We start from the raw sequence: 22,249 nt of genomic DNA, 5'->3' as shown, positions 1-22,249 counted from the left end.
CTTTCCTCAGCAGGGAAGCTGGGCTGGGGCGGGCCAGAGAGAAGCAGATGTGAGGAGCTTACGCTTTTCCTGGAGATCTCTGTGTGGATAGTTTTGTGGGTTTTTTTTGTTATTTTTTTTTCTGTGCATCTGTTTAATATCTCCTTTCCCAAATTAAACTTCTTTCCCAATATAAACTTCCTGCAAACAGGATTTTGTTATTTGAATGGTCTTGCTCCCCCAACATCCACACACCCCCGTGCCTAGTACAGTCCTAGCTGCGTAATAGATGCCCTATGAAATACTTGTTTGAATGACTAGTAATTCTTTAGCATAGAAGCACAGATGTTAACATATATGATTGATTGATCGATTGGTCGATTTATTTCCCTCAGGACACATGTTAACCAAGAGTGAGAAGAACCAGTTGCTAGCAATAGCATCATCATTGTTTGTGGCATTCCAATTAAGAGCACAACATTTTCAAGAACATTCAAGGTATGGTAGACCATTTAAAACAGCATAAATTAGCAGAACAATATTGATAATCCAGTCTGCATGGGAAATAACTAATAAAAGATGTGGCTGATCTCAGTTCTAGAGATCTTATGGGTCTTTGGAGAAGTATAATAAAGTCACACTGTATAAATATGGTACTGCTTATATTTTGTTCAAACAAGATTTTAAATTCAGAAGAGATAAAAAGATCTTTGCCCCTTTAATTTGGACATAAGAAGATATTCTGAAATCTGATGGCAAATCTGTTCGAGTAGTTTGTGTTTATGATTTCTGTTTTATTTATTTATCTTGAAGAATGTTTGGAGAAGCATATTAAAATGTAAGAATGAATCTATGGGCAGTTAAAAATATATATCAGGCCGGGCGCGCTGGCTCACGCCTGTAACCCCAGCACTTTGGGAGGCTGAGGCAGGTGGATCATGAGGTCAGGAGTTCAAGACTAGCCTGGCCAAGATAGTGAAACCTTGTCTCTACTAAAAATACAAAAATTAGCCGGGTGTGGTGGTGGCATCTGTAATCCCAGCTACTTGGGAGGCTAAGGCAGAGAACTGCTTGAAGCTGGGAGATGGAGGTAGCAGTGAGCTGAGATCACGCAACTGCGGTCCAGGCTGGGCACAGAGCAAGACTCTGTCTCAAAAAAAAAAAAAAAGTATGTGAATATATATATCAGAAACTAGTAAAGACAGAAGAAGGAATTAACACCAAGTTGAGTTAGTCATTTGTGAGCCACAGGTGTGCCTTTTAGCTTCCTAGTGACCCAGGTAAAAGGGGAACATGCTTTATATCAGGATAAGTAGAAACAAAACCTCAATGCCACTGGTGCTTCTGGAGAGAGGATGTGTGTTTACTTGCTGGAACAATCCTTTTAAAGGAATCATTCTGTTGATAAATTGTTACTTCAATTTCTTTTCCATTTTACTTTTTAAGAAGAGGAAGAACAAAGAGTAAACAAAAGAAAAAAAATGGAAGGTGATCAACTAGCTCTGAAAAGCTCAAATCAGCAACTCAAATTACCTCTGAAGAATTAAGGAGAGGAGAAACTAAATTGGATTTAGGCTGCATCTTAGTGGCTAATGAGATTTTATTCCAAAAATCTCAGCACAGTTGGTACTCTTCACTTGTTCTCTTTCTCTAGAAAGAATAGGAAGCTTAAAGTGCATCTTTTTAAAAGTTATGATTTGGTAGCTACCAGGGAGAGATGAGAGGATATAGAATATTAGTAAATCACTGAATGACTGGAAAGAGGAGGAGAATGGTCAGTAGAACCATGAATCTGCTTCTTGTTTGGTTGGTTTTACCCCCTGCAGTTGTGCTATCTAGTATGGGAGGCACTAGCCATGTATGGCAATTAAGATTAAAGTAAATGGAAAACCCTTTTCAGAGTCACTTGAACTGTGACTACATTTCACCTGCTCCATAGCCACACGTGGTTAGCAGCTACTGAATTGGGCAACTCAATGAGCCTTTCCATCATGTCAGGTATATTTCCCTCAAGTTCCGTTGGACAGCATTTTTCTGGAGGGATATATGTGCAGGAGAGAACTTTGCTTTGGTTTTAAAACCTGAATTTCATATTTTTTATTATTCTTTTGACAAATGTAGTATTCGTATCCTATTCCTTGGCCTTCAGATGTTATTTGGACCTTGACTATTTCAGAAGTTCTGAGTGTAGCTAAATATGACTGGTTTGATTTTTAAGAAATGTATGCAAGTTACTTTCAGAGAGTGCTGCCTTAGTATATGGAAGAATCTGAAAAGGGCTTAAAAAGACGAAAAATGAAAATGAACTGTAATCCCATAATTCTTTAACTAAATTACTTTTAACATTTTGGTAGAGTCCCTTCGAAGTATGTGTGTGTGTGTGTGTGTGTGTGTGTGTGTATGTGTGTATTTTTATATACATACGTGTAACAGGCTTTGCATAATTAGAGTCATCCTGGGAATCTAGTTTAAATTACTCTACAAGATAAACAGCAGTATATTGAACACTCATGTACTCATTATCCAACTGCAACAACTGTAAAAAATCTTCTTTGTTTCATCATTACCTCTACACACTCAACACCTTCATCCATTTGTTAATTTTTTAAGGTAAAATGTGCAAACACACTTACACACTTCTTACCTGTATAGTTTTTGTTTTTTGAGACGGAGTCTCTGTTGCGCAGGCTGAAGTGTAGTGGTGTGATCTCGGCTCACTGCAGCTTCCATCTCCCAGGTTCAAGTGATTCTCCTGTCTTAGTCTCCCAAGTAGCTGGGAGTACAGGCACACACCACCACGTCTGCTTAAATTTTTTTGTATTTTTAATAGAGATGGGGTTTCACCATGTTGGCCAGGCTGGTCTTGGACTCCTGACTTCAGGCGATCCACCCATGTGGGCCTCCCAAAGTTCTGGAATTACAGGCATGAGGCAACATGCCCAGCCTTACCTGTGCAGTTTTAACAAAGGGATGCTTGTGTGTAACTCAGATGACTCCATCTTTCCATCTTCTCTGCTAGTACACTCCCTGCCTTATTTGGCTTGTGGTGCTACCTGCAGTGCAATTTCATCAGATTGTTTTCTATCAGAGAGTTTGGTGAACTATGTTTTCTTTTCTTTCTTTTTTTTTTTTTTTTTTTTGGAGAGAGAAAGATTTCCTTTTGTCGCCCAGGCTGAAGTGCAGTGGCACAGTAATAACTCATGGCAGCCTTGAATTCCTGGGCTACAGTGCTCCTCCCGCCTCAGTGTCCCTGGTAGCTGGGATTACAGGTCACCATGCCTGGCTAATTTCTGTATTTTTTGTGCACCATTTTGTCCAGGCGTTTTGAACTCCTGGACTCAAGCAATCTGGTCTGCCAGCTTTGGCCTCCCAAAGTGCTGGGATTACAGACTTGAGCCAGTGTACTCGGATGGCAAATGTTTTTGTAAAGGACTCGATGATAAACACTTTAGACTTACAGTTCACATGGTATTCATCATGACTACTCTGCTGTTGTAGTGCAAAAGTAGCTGTAAGTTACATGAAAGGGACGAGTGTGGCTGTGTTCCAGTAAGACTGTATTTAAAAATGAAGGGTGATGGCCTGTGGGCCATAGGTTTCTAGCCCTCATTCTAGGTCATTAATGCTCTCTTTAGCTGTGCTTGGTATAAATGGTTAGTTTGTTAATTTTGCGTCTTATTTCAATTATTATGTTTTTCATTTTTAATATTTCTATGTTGATTTTTTTTCTGTCTTCCTGGTTGATTGTTATAGTCTTGTCTTATGTTCTTTTAAAAAATTTTAGTTTTGTCTTTTATTTCATTAAATATATTAAATGTTCTTTTTATTTTTAAATTTTTTAAATTAAGAGGAAATCTCACTCTGTTACTGAGGCTGTGGTACAGTGATGCAGTCATAGCTCACTGCAGGCTCATATACCTGGGCTTAAGTGATCCTCCTGCCTAAGCCCCCTGAGTAGCTAGGACAATAGGCATGCACCACCATGCCCAGCTATTTTTTATTTTTGTACAAACTGGGGCCTCATTATATGACCCAGGCCCGTCTTGAGCTCCTGGCCTCAAGTCATCCTCTCACCTTGGCCTCCCAAAGTGTTGAGATTACAAGTGTGAGCCACCATGCCTGGCTTATTTTACAATACTCAGCTTATTTTATGTTGTATATCTGACAGTTCCAATATCCAAGTCTTTGTTAGTGTTATTCTACATTTGTTTTTCTACTGACTCTCACTCAGAAATGAGGTCTTTGTCAAATAATAAAAGGATCAATATATAAGGAAGTTATAATAGGCCAGGCGAGATGGCTCACACTTGTAATCCCAGCAGTTTGGGAGGCCAAGGTGGGCAGATCACCTGAGGTCGGGAGTTCGAGACCAGCCTGATCAACATGGAGAAACCCCATCTCTACTAAAAATACAAAATTAACTAGGCATGGTGGTGCATATCTGTAATCCTAGCTACTCGGGAGGCTGAGGCATGAAAATCGCTTGAACCTGGGAGGCGGAGATTGCAGTGAGCCAAGATTGCACCATTTTAACAATGTGCCATTTTAACAATATTGACTCTCCTAGTCAATTAATGTTTATATACATTAAGATTTATTTAGGTCTTCTTAAATTTTAGTAATATTTTGTAGTTTTCAAGGTACAGGTCTTGTATTTTATTACACGTATTCCTAAGTATTTGATTCATTTTGATACTGTTGTGTATAGACCCTTCTTTTGTAATTTTGTGTTGGGTGCAGCACTCTGCAAATGTCAGTTAGTTCAAGTTGGCTGATAGTGGTCTTCAAGTGATAGTTTGACTATCACTTCAAGTGATAGTCAGAAAACTCTGACTAGTTTTCTTTCAATATTATACTATAAAAGGAATATTTAAATCCCCAACAATAATTGTTAATCATTATTTCTCCTTTTAGCAAGCCATTTTTGCTTTTTTTTTTTCTTGCGCTCTGTTATATACATATGCATTAATTAATTAATTTATTTATGAATGAGACAGAGTTTTGCTCTTGTTGCCAAGGCTAGAGTGCAATGGCGTGATCTCGGCTTATTGCAACCTCCACCTCCTGAGTTCACGCGATTCTCCTGCCTCAGCCTCTCGAGTAGTTGGGATTACAGGCACATGCCACCATACCTGGCTAATTTTCATAGTTTTAGTAGAGACAGGGTTTTACCATATTGGTCAGGCTGGTCCTAAACTTTTGACCTCAGGTGACCTGCCTGCCTCAACCTCCCAAAGTGTTGGGATTATAGGCATGGGCCACCGCGCCTGGCCATATTTTTAAAAAATGAACATTGACCCTTTTCTCATATCATTCACAAAAATGAACACAAAATGAATCATAGACTTTAAGAGCTAAAACGATTAAAATTCTAAAATAAAATGGGAAAAATCTTTGCAATATGACACAAAAATCATAAATAAAAGATAAATTTGATAAATTGGACTTAATAAAATTTAAAGACTTTTGCTCTTCAAAAGACAGCATCGAGACAATTTTAAAACAAAATATACAGAAAATAGCAGAATTTTATTTGAAGACATAAATGTGATAAAAGACTTGTGTCTATAATGTATAATTAATTCATACAACTAAAAAATAAAATCAGCCAGTAGAGAAACAAATTAAAATCACAAATCTATATCACTACACACTCACTAGAATAATATACATCAAGCAGTCTGTGGACAAATAAAAAGTGGCATATCCATACCATGAGCTTATTTAGCAGTAACAAAGAATAAGCAGCTATGTTCACTAATGTGTATAAATCTCAGAAATAACATGTGAAGAGACAGAAACCAGATAAAGAAAACTATGTAATGCATGACTTCATTTATTTGAAATTTCTGGGAAAGGCCAAAAGGATAAAGAACAAAAAAAGATCAGGTGGCTCTCTGGGTCCAGGTATGGGAGCAAGATTGACTGCTCATGAGTTTTGTTGTTCTAAAACTGGGTTGTGGTGATGGATGCACAACTATATAAATGTATTACAGTCTCACTTGATCTTAGCCAAAAGGCTGAGAAACCCTATAAACGTATTGTAATCCCATGAAACTATACAGTTAAAATGTACAGATGTTATTGGCCAGGTGCAGTGGCTCACACCTGTAGCCCCACACTTTGGGAGGCCAAGGCGGGCTGATCACATGAGGCCAGAAGTTCAAGACCAGCCTGGCCAACATGGCAAAACCCTGTCTGTACTAAAAAATGAAAAAAATTAGCCAGGTGTGATGGTGCACGCCTATAGTCCCAGCTATTTGAGAGGCTGAAGCACGAGAATTGCTTGAGCCTGGGAGGCATAGATTGCAGTGAACCAAGATCACGCCACTGCACTTTCGCTCTGGGTGACAGAGTGAGACCCTGTCTCAAAAAATAATAATAAAAAAGTAAAATGTGTAGATGTTATACATGGAAAATATATCTTAATGCAATTTTTAGAAAGTATAAATGTGATAACAACAAAGGGCTTGAAAGAGGTGGGGAGTATTTTGAGAAGTGTTAAGATGATGGAAGATACGTGAAAAATAAATTGTATTTGAAACTTGAGTAGAAGCAGATATTAAAGAGTCTGGTTACTGGCTTGGAAGACCAGGTGGATGGTGGTAATAACAAAAGTGCAAGAGCAGCTTTGAAAGGAAAATATGAGAAGTTCCATTTAGGCAGCTGAGTTTGAGATCCTCGAGAGCCATACTTGTAGCCCCTAAGGAGTTAGCAGTATGATATATTCCTATCCTTTGACTGTTTCTTCTTTAATAATAATATATATGCCCCTTTGAGTCCATTAGGAAATGCTTGCAGCATGCTTTTATACTCATTAAATCCCATGATTTTTTTTTTTTTGTAATAATCAAATGCACACAGTTTTAGGCTTCAGCTGTGTTTCTTAATGTGTGCTCCATAGCACAGTAGTTGAGGGAGGTATTAAAATGCATGACTTAAGAAAATGTCTCTGTGTTTAAATAAACTTGGAAAATCCTTTGTTGAGTTAGAAACTTTTTAAAGACTGTCATACAGGCACACCTCATTTTATTGTCCTTTGCTTTATTGCACTTCTCCAATATTGCATTTTTGACAGATTGAAGGTTTATGGCAACCCTGCATTGAGCAAGTCTCTCTGTGCTGCTTTTCCAATAGCATGTGTTCACTAAGTGTCTCTGTGTTAACATTTTGATAATTCTCACAACATTTCAGACTTTGTCATTATTATCATAATCTGTTTTGCTGATCTGGGATTAGCGATCTTTGATGTTCCAATTGTAATTGTTTTGGGGTGCCACAAACCATGCACATGTAAGATGGTGAACTTAATTGACAAATGTTGTATGTGTTCTGACTGATTCACTGTCCCAGCCATTTGTAGTCTCTCTCGCTCTCCTTGGGTCTCTCTATTCCCTAAGATACAATATATTGAAGTTAGACTAATTAATAACCTTACAGTGGCCTGTAAGTCTTCAAGTGAAAGGAATAAGTAGCACATCTTTCACTTTAAATCAAAAGGTAGAAGTGATTCAGCTTAGTGAAGAAGGCATGTTGAAAGCCAAGACATGCTAAGCCTCTTGTGCCAAGTGGTTAGCCAAGCTGCAAATGCAAAGGAAAAGTTCTTGAAGGAAATTAAAGTGCTATTCCATGAACACACAAATAAGTAAATGAGGCCGGGCACGGTGGCTCAAGCTTGTAATCCCAGCACTTTGGGAGGCCGAGGTGGGTGGATCACGAGGTCAAAAGATCGAGACCATCCTGATCAACATGGTGAAACCCCGTCTCTACTAAAAATACAAAAAATTAGCTGGGCATGGTGGCGCGTGCCTGTAATCCCAGCTGCTCAGGAGGCTGAGGAAGGAGAATTGCATGAACCCAGGAGGCGGAGGTTGCAGTGAGCCGAGATTGCTCCATTGCACTCCAGCCTGGGTAACAAGAGCGAAACTCCGTCTTAAAAAAAAAAAAAAGAAAATGAAACAGATTGCTGATATGGAAAAAGTTATATAAGTCTGGATAGAGGATTAAACCAGCCACAACATTCCCTTAAGTGAAAGCCTAATCTAAAGCAAGGCCCTAACTCTCTTCAATTCTGTGAAGGCTGAGAGAAGCAAGGAAGCTGCAGAAGAAAAGCTTAAAGCTAGCAGAGCTTGGTTCATGAGATGTAAGGAAAGAAGCTGTCCCCATAACATAAAAGTGCAGGGGAAGCTGCAAGTGCTCATGTAGAAGCTGCAGCAAGTTATCCAGAAGATCTCACTAGGATCATCGATGAAGGTGGCTACACTAAACAGTAGATTTTCCGTGTAGATATAACAGCCTTCTATTGAAAGAAGATGCCATCTCAGATTTTCATAGCTAGAGAGGAAAAGTCAATGCCTGGCTTCAGAGCTTCAGAGTAGTGGCTCTCTCTCTTGGTAGGGGCTAATGCAATTGATGACTTGAAGTAGAAGCCAGTGCCCATTTACCATTCCAAAAACCCTAAGGCCTTTAAGAATTATACTAAGTCTGCTCTGCCTGTGCACTAGAAATGGAACAACAAAGCCTGGGTGACAAAATGTATGTTTACCACATTATTCTGATTATTTTTACTCTAGTGTTGAGACCTACTTCGCAGAAAAGAATTTTTTTCAAATTATTGCTGCTGACTGATAGTACACCTGGTTACCCAAGAGCTCTGATGGGGTTGCACAAGGAGATTAATGTTGTTTTCATGCCTGCTAATACAGCGTTCATTCTGTATGGATTAGCTCATGGATTAGGGAGTCATTTTGATTTTCAAGTCTTATTATTTAAGAAATATATTTTACAAGGTGATAGCTGCCATAGATAGTGATTCCTATGATGGATCTGGACAAGGCAAATTGAAAGTTTTCTGGGATGGATTCACCACTCTAGATCCTATTAAGAACATTTGTGCTTCAATGAGGGAAAATAAAAGATCAACATTAACAGGAGTTTGGAAGAACTAGATTCCAATCCTCATGGATAACTTTGAGGTGTTTAAGATGTCAGTGAAGGAGATAAGGTATGCCTGTGTACTAAAATGCATTGGTAAACTCTAATAGCCGGATATAGTTGCACTCTTACCTAACTAAACTCTTTTTTTCATGTGAAAACCTTTTTACTAAAAGCTCTTTGAGGTATTAATATTCCAATGAATGCTTTTGGGAAACAGAGTATATTATGATATGTAGTATTATGGATAGTTCAAGCACTAACATTCCATAGAGATTGTTGAAAAATTTAGGGCAATTGCTTTATAAAGTGGAAGTTAAGAAGCAATCTTACTTTATATTTGTCTTAATTTCTAGCTAAAATTGTAAATGTGATAATTGCTACGTTACAAAATTTAAGTATGTTTTTGAACTCATTATCTTTTAGAAATTAGAAACAAAATATGTATTTATGAAACATGTAGGCTGCAAGTTCACTTATCCAGATAATTGTACTTTTATTTTCTGTACAACAAGCAATTGTTCATTTTTGGTGAGTTTATTTTCTGTTAAAAAAAAGTTACACTTATTTAGTATTATCAGTTTATTGTGAAATTGCTACAACCTGTAACAGTAGAGAGCTCTAACATTTAGCAAATATACTCTTCTTCTTAACAAAGCATGATCTTGTTTGGCTAAGTGAAGCTGTGTTTCTGGCTTGCTTATTGAGGAGGTCCTTGACACCTACATCATGAAAGCTGATGTAGGGTATTTGAACCTTCGCATTTTGGCTTCAGAGTCATGTTTTCATTATTGGCTCAGGAATGGAGTTGAAGAGTCACCCTCCAGGTGTGGCTCCATATTGCTTTGTCATGGGTGTGTTCATGAAATGTTTTTCCTTCCAAACCAGTAGCCCACAGCCCTTCCTTTGTGTTGCTTTTTTTGGCGGCTGATCTTATTTTCCCATTTTCTCTATGGGCTTCACTCTTTCATCATTTATGACTTGGAAAAACACATTAATAATACATATCCCTAGTATTTGGATAGTAAAATGATAACAGTACATTTTAGAAAAAAAGAAAAGTTAATGTCAGAAACAATAGCAGTTTTTCTTGGGATGACTAGAAAATAAATTTGATGAACTCAATTTTTTACTGACTTACCATGAAGGTTTCTTTTTAATAATTATTCTTAAACACTTGTATGGATAGAAATGAATCATTAAAAGCTATTAATATTGAACACTCACTTTGCTTTTCTAAACTAAAATGATTTTATTGACATTGTAGTTTAATAATTTGTTTCACTAACTGGTAATGATTGGAAAAAACAATAGTAAAGGTAACATTTTAATAATTTTTAATAATCTTTAATTTATTTTTGCTCAAAAAGTCTGTTTTCCTTAGATCCAAATGTTGTTCTTGGATCTAGATTCAGCTTTCTTGAGAATCAGTGTAGCCTATCCTGGCTTGAGTTCCCCCGACCTGTTGTGCCAGACATCTCAGACAGTAGTGAAGATGCTGTTCTGCCCTCTCTCAACTTCTTTACTTCCTCCTTTCCCCATTGTTATTTCTTCATCTATTCCTTTCATTTGTTAGGTTTTTGTAGCTGGACAGATTGTCCTTTATCCTTCCTTCTTCTCTGTCATTTAGTCTTCCTAACTTCATAGTTATTACTTTCTGCTGAGTTATTTGCCTTATCATTGTAATGATCACCATTTCTAAAGCTGAGTCTGCCAGCTTTCTTGGTAGTGGAATATCTGGTGATTAATTGTCCTTCCCTAGAAGAGGGCCACTTTGCATTCCTGTTACTTTGCAGATTTTAAGAATCAGGCTGAGGGCGTGGCTCAGAATAAGCCTTTGACTACCTTTTAGAGATCAGTTCTCAGGATTGAGCCATACTGAAGTGGCCATGGACAGCGTTATCTGTTTTCATATGTTTGAAAAGAAATGTTGACCCTATGCATCTTATAAACTCATCTTTCATTGCAGATTTATAGTAAATTCATTACATTTTGTTGACTTGTGTTTGTTTTCTTCTTCACCCATTTTGCCATTCCATAGAATATATGGAGGATATGTTTAAAATTCTCATCAGTTATTTTAAAGGAAACAATTAGAAAAGCCTGCAACATTTACCTCTTTAATCCATTTGGAATTCACTTATATGTATATTATGAAGTGGGTTTCTTCTTTGTGATTTGGAAGCTTGCTGTGTTTATAAAACATTCTAGCCTAATCCTCCAAAATTAGTATTCGTTTATAATTTGAAGGTTGGCAAGACAGAAATACATGCAAATTGTGTATATATTCTTTCTCCTTCTTCCCACTGCCTTCCTCATTCACATGTTGCACTTGCACACATGAACACACATCCCTGCATCTATGTAAATAGGTATGTTGTCTACCTGAGACTGGGTAGTTTATTAGAAAAGAGGTTTAATTGACCACAGTCCTGCATGGCTGGAGAGGACTCAGGAAACTTAAAATCATGGCAGAAGGTGAAGGAAAGCAGGCACATCTTCACATGGCTGGCAGGAGAGAGAGAGAGCACAAAAGGGGAGGTGCTACACACTTTGAAACAACCAGATCTTTCTGTGATAATTCACTCGCTGTCACAAGAACAGCAAGGGGGAAATCTGCCCCCATAATCCAGTCACCTTGCACCAGTTCCCTCCCCCAAAACTAGGGATTACAATTCAACATGAGATTTGGGTGGGACCTAGAACCAAAGTATGTAATATGTATAAACATGTGAATACATTTGGTGACATGGTGGAAAAACCAGAATTCAGAGTTACAAGTCTAGATTTTAGTCATAACTCTACCACTTATTAGTAATATGACCTTAGGTATCTAACTTTAAGCTTACCTGTAAAATGAGAATAATCTATATTCTTTTTCTTTATATGAGAATCATTGTTATTTTATAATTATGTTTCAACACCCAGATTCTTTACCTCATTTGTTATAAAGAAATTTAAACAAAGAATCCTATAATATATTGTAGTACTCAACTAAGTGTATTACGAATAAACCAAAAGGAAACCGTCAAGAATAAGAAGTCATATTTTTACTTCTTTAAAACAATAGCTATATATAAATATGACAAGAGAGAAAAAATCGGGGTCTAGTTATCTTCATTGAAGTAAATAATGAGATGTTTTATGTTATATTCCAGCAAGTGGGACACCATTAAAGTTTGTTTTTATTGTTATTTGCTTTATTTCTTTGTAGGTTTTTATTTTGCTTTGGTGCTTAAAAAGCAAAATCTTCTACCTAAGATTTTATAATATATTTAATTATGTTTTTATTTCTGTTCTTTTCGAGATTTTCTTTATTACAATGATAGCTCACATTTCAAATTTAGTAGGTATGATGATACGAGATTAAGATCTGACTTTATTTTTTCATATGGGTAATCAGTGGAATCACTTTCATTTATTGACTTGAATATCCCTACTTTTTTTTTTTTTTTTTTTTTTTTTTAATTAGAGACAGAGTCTCATTATGTTGCCCAGTCTGGAGTGCAGTAGGATGAACATAGCTCATTGCAGCCCCAGACTCTTGGGCTCAAGCAGTCCTCCCACCTCAGCCTTCTGAGTAGCCGGGACTACAGGCATGCCCCATTATAGTAACTTTTCTCTTGTTTCTAGAGGGGCAGTTATGTTACCTCCTGACTCACTTGGGATGTTTGGGTGTACTTAACAGAAACCCTGATTGAAACCAATACAGTTTTCATCTCACATAGAATAAGAGGTTCAGAAGGCACAAAGGATAAGCTCAGTATGTTAGTCTGCTGAATGCAGTTGGAGAGGAGTAAGCAAGCTATAGAATAGGAGATGTCGTTGTGTCAGATGGGCTCCCAACAGGACTTCTGCCCTTACAGTGAGTCAAGTGGGGAGCCATTGCAAGGTTTTGAGCAAAGAAGAGCTTGAACAACATGTGTACTAACAAGATCTTCCTGCCTGCAAGAAGATCTTACTATAAAGGAGTAAAAGGGGAAGCTTGATGCCAGAGACAGTAGGGTCCTAGGCCTGAGCCCTGCGACTCTTCAATATGAGAAAGCTGGAAAGATGAGAAGGATTCAACAAAGGAGTCTTGAGAAGGAGATAGGCGGATAACTAGGCCTGGGTGAGATTCAGGGAGCCAAATGAAGAAAGGGCAGCAGGAAGAAAGGAGTGTTCAACTGCAGTGTGTCAAATGGGATGAAGAATGACTGCTGACCTTTGAACGATGTGAAAGTCACAGGGGACCTTACTAGAGCAGTTTTAGGGGAAGCACATGGAAAGCGGGGCTTAAATTCGGATTGGTGGGAGTTCAAGAAAGAATGGGAGGGGGAAACTGGAGATTACAAATACCAGCGTCCTTTTTGAGGACTGGGCTTTTTCTGTGTATACACGTAGTCTAGTCTTATTTTGATTTTACCAGAAAATGGGCCATTTACTTAAAAGACTTTTTTTAAAAAAACACATTACAGTCTTTGAAAAAGTGGTTTTCAAAGACTGTACAAAGTTAATATCTTTTAGTCAATTAACATATGATGGAAAACCTTGCTCTGCTAGAATGACAAATCTGGAGAATTAATTTACATTAGGTGATGTTACACTAGTGATCACTGACACTGCAGGGTGAAATGTGTACTCCACATCCCTTAAATACCGGAAACGCATCCACTGAATTCTGTATGGCTTTTATGGCATTTTCTCTTTTCATTGATTCAGGATAGGAAAACCAGAGTCACCTTTGGTTCTTTTGGCTCCCTCATATGGCATTGAATTGATAGAGCAGTTGGCGTGGTGCAGTGGATGAGACAAGCACTGAGCGGGGTGTCAGGAGTCAAGATCTGGATCCAGCTCCACTGCTGTGTTTCCAGGTGCTACAGGCCTTTGTGCAAAGTGCTTCAGCTTTTAATTCAGTTTTCTCTTCTGAAAAATGACAGTATCGAGTTGGATGATTATTGAGGCCGTTTTCAGCTCTGATGCTATTTGAACTGCATAAAGTCACAGCTTTTACTTCCTGGTTCCCTTTTATGAGATGGAGTCTCATCTGTCATCCAGGCTGGAGTGTGGCTGTGTGATCTCAGCTCACTGCAAGCTCAGCCTCCCAAGTAGCTGGGATTACAGGCATGCACCACCACACCCAGCTAATTTTTGTATTTTTAGTAGGGACATGGTTTCGCCATATTGGCCTAGCTGGTCTCAAACTCCTGACCTCAGGGCATCCACCTGCTTTGGGTTTCCAAAGTGCTGAGATTACAGGCATGCACCACAGCGCCTGGCCACTTTCTGATTTCTACTTTATCCTCATAATTTCTTTCTTATTATTTGAGCAGGGATTAAAGACTCAGAAAAAGAAACAACTTTACTATGGCCTATAATATTGGTGGAAATACTTCAGCCTGAAGGGTTAAAATAAAGCACTCCCTTTTGTGGAGGATGACTTTGGCTATAATTTAATCAGTGTACTTTGTGCTCAGTCTTAGTAGAATATATCAGGTATCTCGACTGGCTACACAGCCTGGTGTCAGTTTAACTGTTTCAGCCACAGTAGCATAACGGGAAATTACTTTCACTTGAGTTCTCTGTATGTGCAGTCATTGTGTCTGCATCTGTATTGTATTATCTTTCCTCATTTGGCTTTCTGATAAAACGGAGAATCAAATTTTTTAGTGATTTCTGCTTAGCAGAGACAATTACCTGTTTATTTTTCTTGGCCTTTCCTGGTTCCATATATAGAATTTATTCACCTGTTTTTAAATTTTCAATTAGATGATAAAAGTTTAAGGTTTTTGAAACATGATCTTAACCATTGAAAGATGAGTTGGGAGAGAAATATAGAAAAAACTAACCATGTGAAAATTATTCCCAAGGAAAAGCAAGTATTGTTGTATGGCTGCGTATTGGCTCTTTTACTAAAATGTCTTCTGAATGAAAAGAACATGTGAAATTATAACACATGTATACATCAATGAAAATAAAACACATCTTTATATCATACTCATTTCATACTCTCAGATAAGCTACTTCACTGTGACAATGAAGTTGATATGATACCTGACTGTATAATAAAAAACAGCACTTTAAGTATATATTTACAAACATACATACACACACACTCTTTGTCTTTGAAAATATCTACTTTCAGCTGAGCAAATAAATCCCCTAAAAGCAGCAAGATGGAAGAAAACATTAACTCAATCATTATCATTTAAGCTTGCCTCACTTCTTGCTATCTCTGTTATAATATTTTCAGTTACTTAATATCACTGTTTAAGATGGTTTGGAAATCTTTGTGAGATTAAGTACAAGATACTGAGTGGATAAGATGGCATATTTACATATTTTTGCTAACTATTATATTGTAAAATATTTTTATTTGATTCCACTGTAAGAGCTGAATAGAAGACAGAATAGCCTGATTATTGCCGGAGAATTTCTCTGTTCCCTGCAATGATTCCAGAAGCTTGCACACTTCATCAGTATTATTGTAATTCTTTGGCTGCAGGATATTTGGCAGCTGTTGCACCCCACTGGCAAATCCTATTCATACTTCTTTCCCATTCACCATTGCCATTGGAGAATTGATTTCTCTCTCCTCTACTCTAACCTTTCCCAATTCATTTTGGATTGTTCAATGTGAAACATTTTAATTTCATATCATACAGCTATTCAGCTTACAATCCCTTTTTTAACCTGTCACCAGGGCAACAGCATAGCATGCTTTCTTTAGGCAATCAAGTTTTTATTTCACATGCTTAATGTTGCATTAAATGTTTGCATTTTGTTTAACCCCCCTTAAATACTTTGAACTCTGGATATGTTTTATAGGGTAATGAAATCCTTGATTTTTGAATTGAAACTAAATCAACACCATCAGTGCATCTATAATAAAATGTCAAAAGATTAATTTACATAATACAAAGATTATTATTAAAAATCCAAGTTAGCTGATCTGTGTAAGGCAATTTTCTGTAGGTAATGGAGGAATATTTGTGTATATTATAATATTTGTGTTCAGCCTTGTTCCAAAAACGGATTGACAAGTGCTTTAGAGATTTGTCAGCGAGATAAGTAAAAAACTTAGAAAAGGAATAAAATTGGTGCAAATGGGAAAATATATCTTTTGAAGTTATTACTTGATTTTTCAGCATAATTCTTTTTTCTCTGTTTATATATATGAAAATTTGATTACTTGATTTTTCAGTATAATGCTTTAATATTTGCATATATGAAGGCCGTAATGACTTATGCATGTGATGATGGGTGAAGTAACAAGACGTACTAGAGTGAGATTAGACATCTAGGAGATCGATGTGGGCATTGTGTGCTTTAACATCTCTTCATAAGTTTACTTTAGAACTACCTTTTCCTGAAATAATTTAATAATAATAGAGTAGTGAAGATAAAAATGCGTATGTTTAGATACTGATTATTTGACTTGCATTGGATAGACCTCAATTTCCCTTTACAGAGCCACTTAGTAATCTTTTCCGCCTTATCCCCAATAATACGTTCAATGAAAGTTGTTCTGTAAATAAATCCTGTGATATATGGAAAATACTAAGAAGTGTGTAAGACAAGGAAGAGCAGAGACTAGTAAACCATGTTGTTTGAAAGCATTGTTGTTTTAAACGGTATTGTTAGTACACTAGCTGTTTAATTGCCCTTTAGTGTTTAAGTGCACTAAAGCTTTCACATTAATCTACAGGGTAAACACTGATTTAAGCTACTTGTTCTTTTCTTTTAAACCATCTTTTAATAAGTTTTTTTTTTATGTGAAATGTATGTATGTTTATTAATTATCTTGTTCTTGATTTGGTTTTCTTTGGAAATTCTGGTCTCTTACAGTGTATCAGACTATTTAGATATGTTGAGTCTTCATATGTAACTAGTGGCCCTGAATGTAAATAAGATTGATCTAGATGACCAGTGTTCTGATTATCCACTTCACAAACATCACCTTCTTTCAGTAAGTTTCTCGATATATATTTTAATAGTGATAAGCTTTTAATTTCAGAGTTAAAGTTATCAGACATTCCAAAAATAACAAATAGTACTCCATGTGATAATGATGCAGGTACTTACAGTGATAATGAAACAGTCTTTGACCTTTAGGAACCTTAACATCAAATGGGATAGATAGACATTGAGCAGATAGTTAATGATTCTGAAGAGTATCAAAAGGGCAAAGTCCAGATTGTTGTGCTGAGGAAGGGGAAGGAATCTCACTTTTAGATTTTTCACATAATTTTATCTAAGATATCAGTTTTCAACAAAAAGTTATAAGATTTTAAATGAAACATGAAAGTGTGGTTCATTCACAGAATAAAAATAAGCCAATAGAAACGTCCAGGAGAGAGCCTAAATGTTGAACTTATTACACAGCAACCTTAAATAACCTGTTGTAAATGCGTTCAAGAACTAAAAGAAATGAGGTGTGAAGAAATAAAGGACAGTGTGGCAACTATGTTTCACTAAACAAAATGTCAATAGAGAGTTAGAAACGATAAAATAGCAAATAAAAATTTTCGAGATGAGAAGTTAGAGTACCTAAAATGAAAAAGCACATTAGATGGACTCAGCAGTAGATCTGAGCTAGCTGAAGAAACAATCTGCAGATTTGAAGATAGGTCAATTAAGATTATCCAGTGTGAAGAACAGAAAGAAAAATGGAAAAAACAAAAAACAAAAAACAAAAACCCGGAGCCTCAGAGACTAATGGGACACAGTCAATGTATCAGTATACATGTACTGGGAGTCCCAGAAGAAAAGGAGAAAGAAGCAAAAAGAATATCTAAAGAAATCATGGTCAAAAATGCCTTAAATTTCCTGCCCATTCAAGAAGCTTGGTAAACTCCAAGTAGAATAAACTCAAAGAGTTCCACACCGACATGTATCATAGTCAAACTGTCAAAAACCAAAAAGAATCTTGAAACAGCAAGAGTAAAATGATTCATCATGTAAAAGGATCCTACACAAGATTGGGAGCTCACTTTTCATCAGACACCATGAAAGCTAGAAGAGAAAGGGATGGTATACATAAGTGCTGGGGGGAAAATGCCAACTCAAAATCTTATAGGTAACAAAACTGCCCTTTAAAATAACATAATAACATTCCCAGGTAAACAAAACCTCAGAGAATTTGTTGCTGGAAGACCTGCACTACAAGAAATATGAAAGGAAGTTCTTCAGACTGGAATGAAAGGACACTCAACAGTAACATAAATATACATGAAGATATTAAGAGCACTAGTAGGCTGGGCACAGTGACTCATGCCCATTATCCTAGCACTTTGGGATGACAAGGTAAGTGAAACACCTGAGGTCAGGAGTTTGAGACCAACCCGGCCAACATGGTGAAACCTCATCTTTACTAAAAATACAATAAGAAAATATTAGCTGGGCATGGGGATGGTGCATGCCTGTAATCCCAGGGATGCCGGGGCATAAGAATCTCTTAAACCTGGAAGGCAGAGGTTGCATTGGGCCAAGATCATGCCACTGCATTCCAGCCTAGGTGACAGAGCAAGACTGTCTCAAAAAAAAAAAAAAAAAAGTACTGGTAAAGAACACTACATTGGTAAACATAAAATGTGTTTTTTTACTTCATAAGATTTTTTTTTCTTTGTTAAAAGGTGACTGCATCATGTAATAATTGTAAATTGTTGTGTTGGGTCATTTATATGACATTAATATGACATATGACATTTATAAACACAGGGGTCATTTATATGACAATAAGAAGACAAAAGAGGGTGGAGCAAATGAAGCTATGTTGAAGCACATTTTCTATATACTATTCCAATTAAGTTAGCATCAACCCAGTAGATACTGTTTAAAGGTAAGGTGATGGCTGAGCATAGTGGCTCATGCCTGTAATCCCAGCGCTTTGGTAGGCTAAGGTGGGCAGATCACAAGGTCAAGAGATTGAGATCATCCTGGCTAACATGGTGAAACCCTGTCTCTACTAAAAATACAAAAATTAGCTGATGCCTGTAGTCCCAACTACTCAGGAGGCTGTGTTAGGAGAATCACTTGAACCTAGGAGGCAGAGGTTGCAGTGAGCTGAGATCATGCCACTGCACTCCAGCCTCGAGACGGAGCAAGACTCTGTCTCAAAAAAAAAAAGAAAAAGAAAAAAGAAAAAAAGTAAAGTGATAATTGTAATGCCCAGGGTAATGACTAAGAAAATAACTTTCTAAAATAGTAATATTAGTAAAAGAAAAATCAAGGGAATTAAAATAAGACAACATTGATTTAAAACAAAAAAGGCAATAATAAAGGAATAGAAGGAGAAAAAAGATATGACATATAGAAAGTAAAAAACAAAATGGTAGATATAACTCCTACTTTATGGATAATTAATTATATTAAATATATATGGCTTAAACATATTAAGGGCAGATACCAACAAAATAGATTTAAAAATATGATCAAACCATATACTTTACAAGAGACACAGTTTAGATTCAAAGGCTTAAATAGGTCAAATGTGAAAAGATGGAAAGAAGAATCAAACAGACATTATATTTGTAATATTATCAGTATTTTATTACTAATAATGCTGATGTCAGACAAAATGGACTTTTTTTTTTTTTTTTTTTTTTTTTTTTTTTTTTTTTTTTTGAGACAGGGTCTTGCTCTGTCACCCAGGCTGCAGTGCAGTGGCATCATAGGTCACTGCAAGCTCAAGCTCCTGAGCTCAGGCAATCCACTGGCCTCAGTCTCCTGAGTAGCTGGGACTAGAGTGCATGCCCTAACACTTGGCTATTCTTTTGTTGTTTTTAAGTAGAGATGAGGTCTTGCTATGTTACCTAGGCTGGTCTCAAACTCCTGGGCTCAAGTGATCCTCCCACCTCAGCCTCCCAAAGTGCTAGGATTATAGGCATGAGCCAACATACCCAGGCTTTTTTGTTTTGTTTTGTTATCAAGAGACAGGGTCTTGCTCTGTCACTCAGGATAGAATGCAGTGGTATGATTATAGCTCATTGCTGCCTCTAATTCCTGAGCCCATGTCATCCTCCTGCCTTAGCCTCCCAAGTAACTAGGACTACAGGTGTACCCCACCACACCCAGCTAATTTTTAAAAATCTTTTTAGAGGTAGATTTTTTCTATATTGCCCAGTCTGGTCTTGAACTGCCAACTTCAAATGCCTGGCCTGAAGTGATCATTCTGCTTTAGCTTTCTAAGTATCTGGGATTACAGGCATGAGCTGCCAAGATAAAATATTGTTCCAGACAAAATAATTGCTACAGACAGAGGAATATTTTATAATGATAAAAGGGTCAATCCATTAGAGAGCTATAACAAGTATAAACATATATGTACCTAATAACACAGTTCCCAAATATGTGAAGCAAAACTGAGACAAAGAGATAAATAGACAATTTAATAATACACCACTTTGAAAAATCAGTAGAACAACTAGACAGAATATCAGCAAGGAAGTAAAAGTGTTGGACAGCCCTATAGACCAAATAGACCTAACACGCATCTCTAGGATAATCTCTCCAATGCAGCAGAATATACCTGTCTCAAGTGCATGTGTAACATTCTCCAGGCTGGACTATATTTACCATACCATATCATACCATATACTAAGCCAAAAAACAAGCCTTAATCTATTTAGTAGAATTGAAATCATACATAGTATGTTTCCTGGCCACAAATTAAATGAAATTGGAAATCAACAACAAGGGAAATTTGGGAAGTTCATAAATATGTGTAATTAAGCAGTATACTCGTATATAACCAATAGATGTAAAAAATTACAGAGGAAACTAGAAAATATTTTGTGATTAATATAAACAACACCACACCCAAAAACACGTGGGCTGCATGTAAAATAGTGCTTAGAGGGAAACTGAGAGCTGTAAATTCACGTATTAAAAAAAGAAGAGGCCGGCACAGTGGCTCATGTTTGTAATCCTAGCACTTTGGGAAGGTGAGGTGAGCAGATTGTTTGAGCCCACTAGTTCGAGACCAGCCTGGGTAACATGACCAAACCCATCTCTACAAAAAATACAAAAATTAGCTGGGCATTGTGGCACATGCCTGCAGTCCCTGCTACTTGGGAGGGTGAGGTCAGGGGATTGCTTGAGTCTGGGAGGCAGAGGTTGCAGTGAGCCAAGATCATACCACTGCACTCCAGCCTGGATGGCAGAGTGAGACCCTGTCTCAAAAAAAAAAAGGAAAAAAAAATGCTGGTTGTGAAAAAAAAGCATGATAGCTCATGCCTGTAATCCCAGTTCTTTGGGAGATTGAGACTGGAAGAGCGCTTCAGCCCAGAAGTTTAAGACTAGCCTGGGCAACATAGGGAGACCCCATCTCTACGAATAATAATAATGATAATAATTTTAGCCAGGTATGGTAGCACACGTCTGTAAATCCCAGCTACTCTGGAGGCTGAGGTGAGAGAATCGGTTGAGCCCAGGAGATCAAGGCTGCAGCCGTGAGCTGAGATCATGCCACTACACTCCAGCCTGGCTGACAGAATGAGACCATGTCCCAAAAAAAAAAAGAAGGAAAAAGAAATCAATCAACTTACCTTCCACTTTAGGAAAAACAGAAAAATAGAGCAAACTAAACCCCAAAACAGACGGAATAAAATACTAAAAAAACTGGAGTAGAAATAAATGACACAGATACTAGAAAACAATAGAAGAAATCAATAAAAGTAAAATGTGGTTCCAGGAAAGATCACAGAAAAGACAAACCTGTAGATAGGCTGACCAAAAGAAAAAGAAAACTCAAATTGTAAAATCAGGATTAGTGGGGATATACCTACTGGCCTTACGAAATTAAAATGATCATAAAGACTGGTGTGAACAATTGTCTGCCATAAAACAAGATAACTTAGATAAAATGGAGAAATTCTTAGAAAGATACAGACTGCTGACAGTTTCTCAAGAGAAAGTAAAAAATGTGAATAGATTTATCATAAGGAAGGAGATTGAACTAATCACTGCAAAACTTCCTGGAAAGAACTCAGGACCAGATGACTTCACTGGTTAAAACAGTTAAAGGAAAATTACTTAATACTAATCCTCACAAACTCTTCCAAAATCCCAGTTTACAAAACCAATATTATCATGATTCAAAAACCAAGTAAGTTATTGCAAGAGGAAACTGAAGGCTGATATCCTTCCTAAGCATTAATGCAAAAAATCCCAACAAAATAGTGGCAAACTAAATCCAAGAATATATACAGTGATATACATTATAACCAAATGAGGTTTCTCCTAGGGATACAAGGTTGGTTTAACAGACAAAAGTCAATCAATGTGATACATCATATTAATAGAATAAAAGACAAGAACCACAGGATTATCTCAAATGCAAAAACAAAAACAAAAA

General features: G+C 37.0%; 1 protein-coding gene across 7 annotated transcripts in view; it reads left to right on the top strand.

The window, feature by feature from the left end:
• PCCA (propionyl-CoA carboxylase subunit alpha) overlaps window positions 1-22,249 on the top strand; it is a 445,241-nt gene that overhangs the window by 248,543 nt on the left and 174,449 nt on the right. For all 7 annotated transcript variants that reach the window (XR_012514288.1, XR_012514289.1, XR_012514290.1 and 4 more), the window contains one exon: window positions 375-477. Coding sequence is in view for 4 of the 7 variants with exons in the window: in XM_003928223.3 (XP_003928272.1) it covers window positions 375-477 (103 nt within the window). In the remaining 3 variants the exon portion in view is untranslated. The remainder of the gene's footprint in view (window positions 1-374; window positions 478-22,249) is intronic.

This window comes from Saimiri boliviensis, chromosome 16 (genome assembly GCF_048565385.1).
Source record: "Saimiri boliviensis isolate mSaiBol1 chromosome 16, mSaiBol1.pri, whole genome shotgun sequence".
NCBI lineage: Eukaryota > Metazoa > Chordata > Mammalia > Primates > Cebidae > Saimiri > Saimiri boliviensis.
This window is presented reverse-complemented; position numbering and strand designations above follow the sequence as displayed.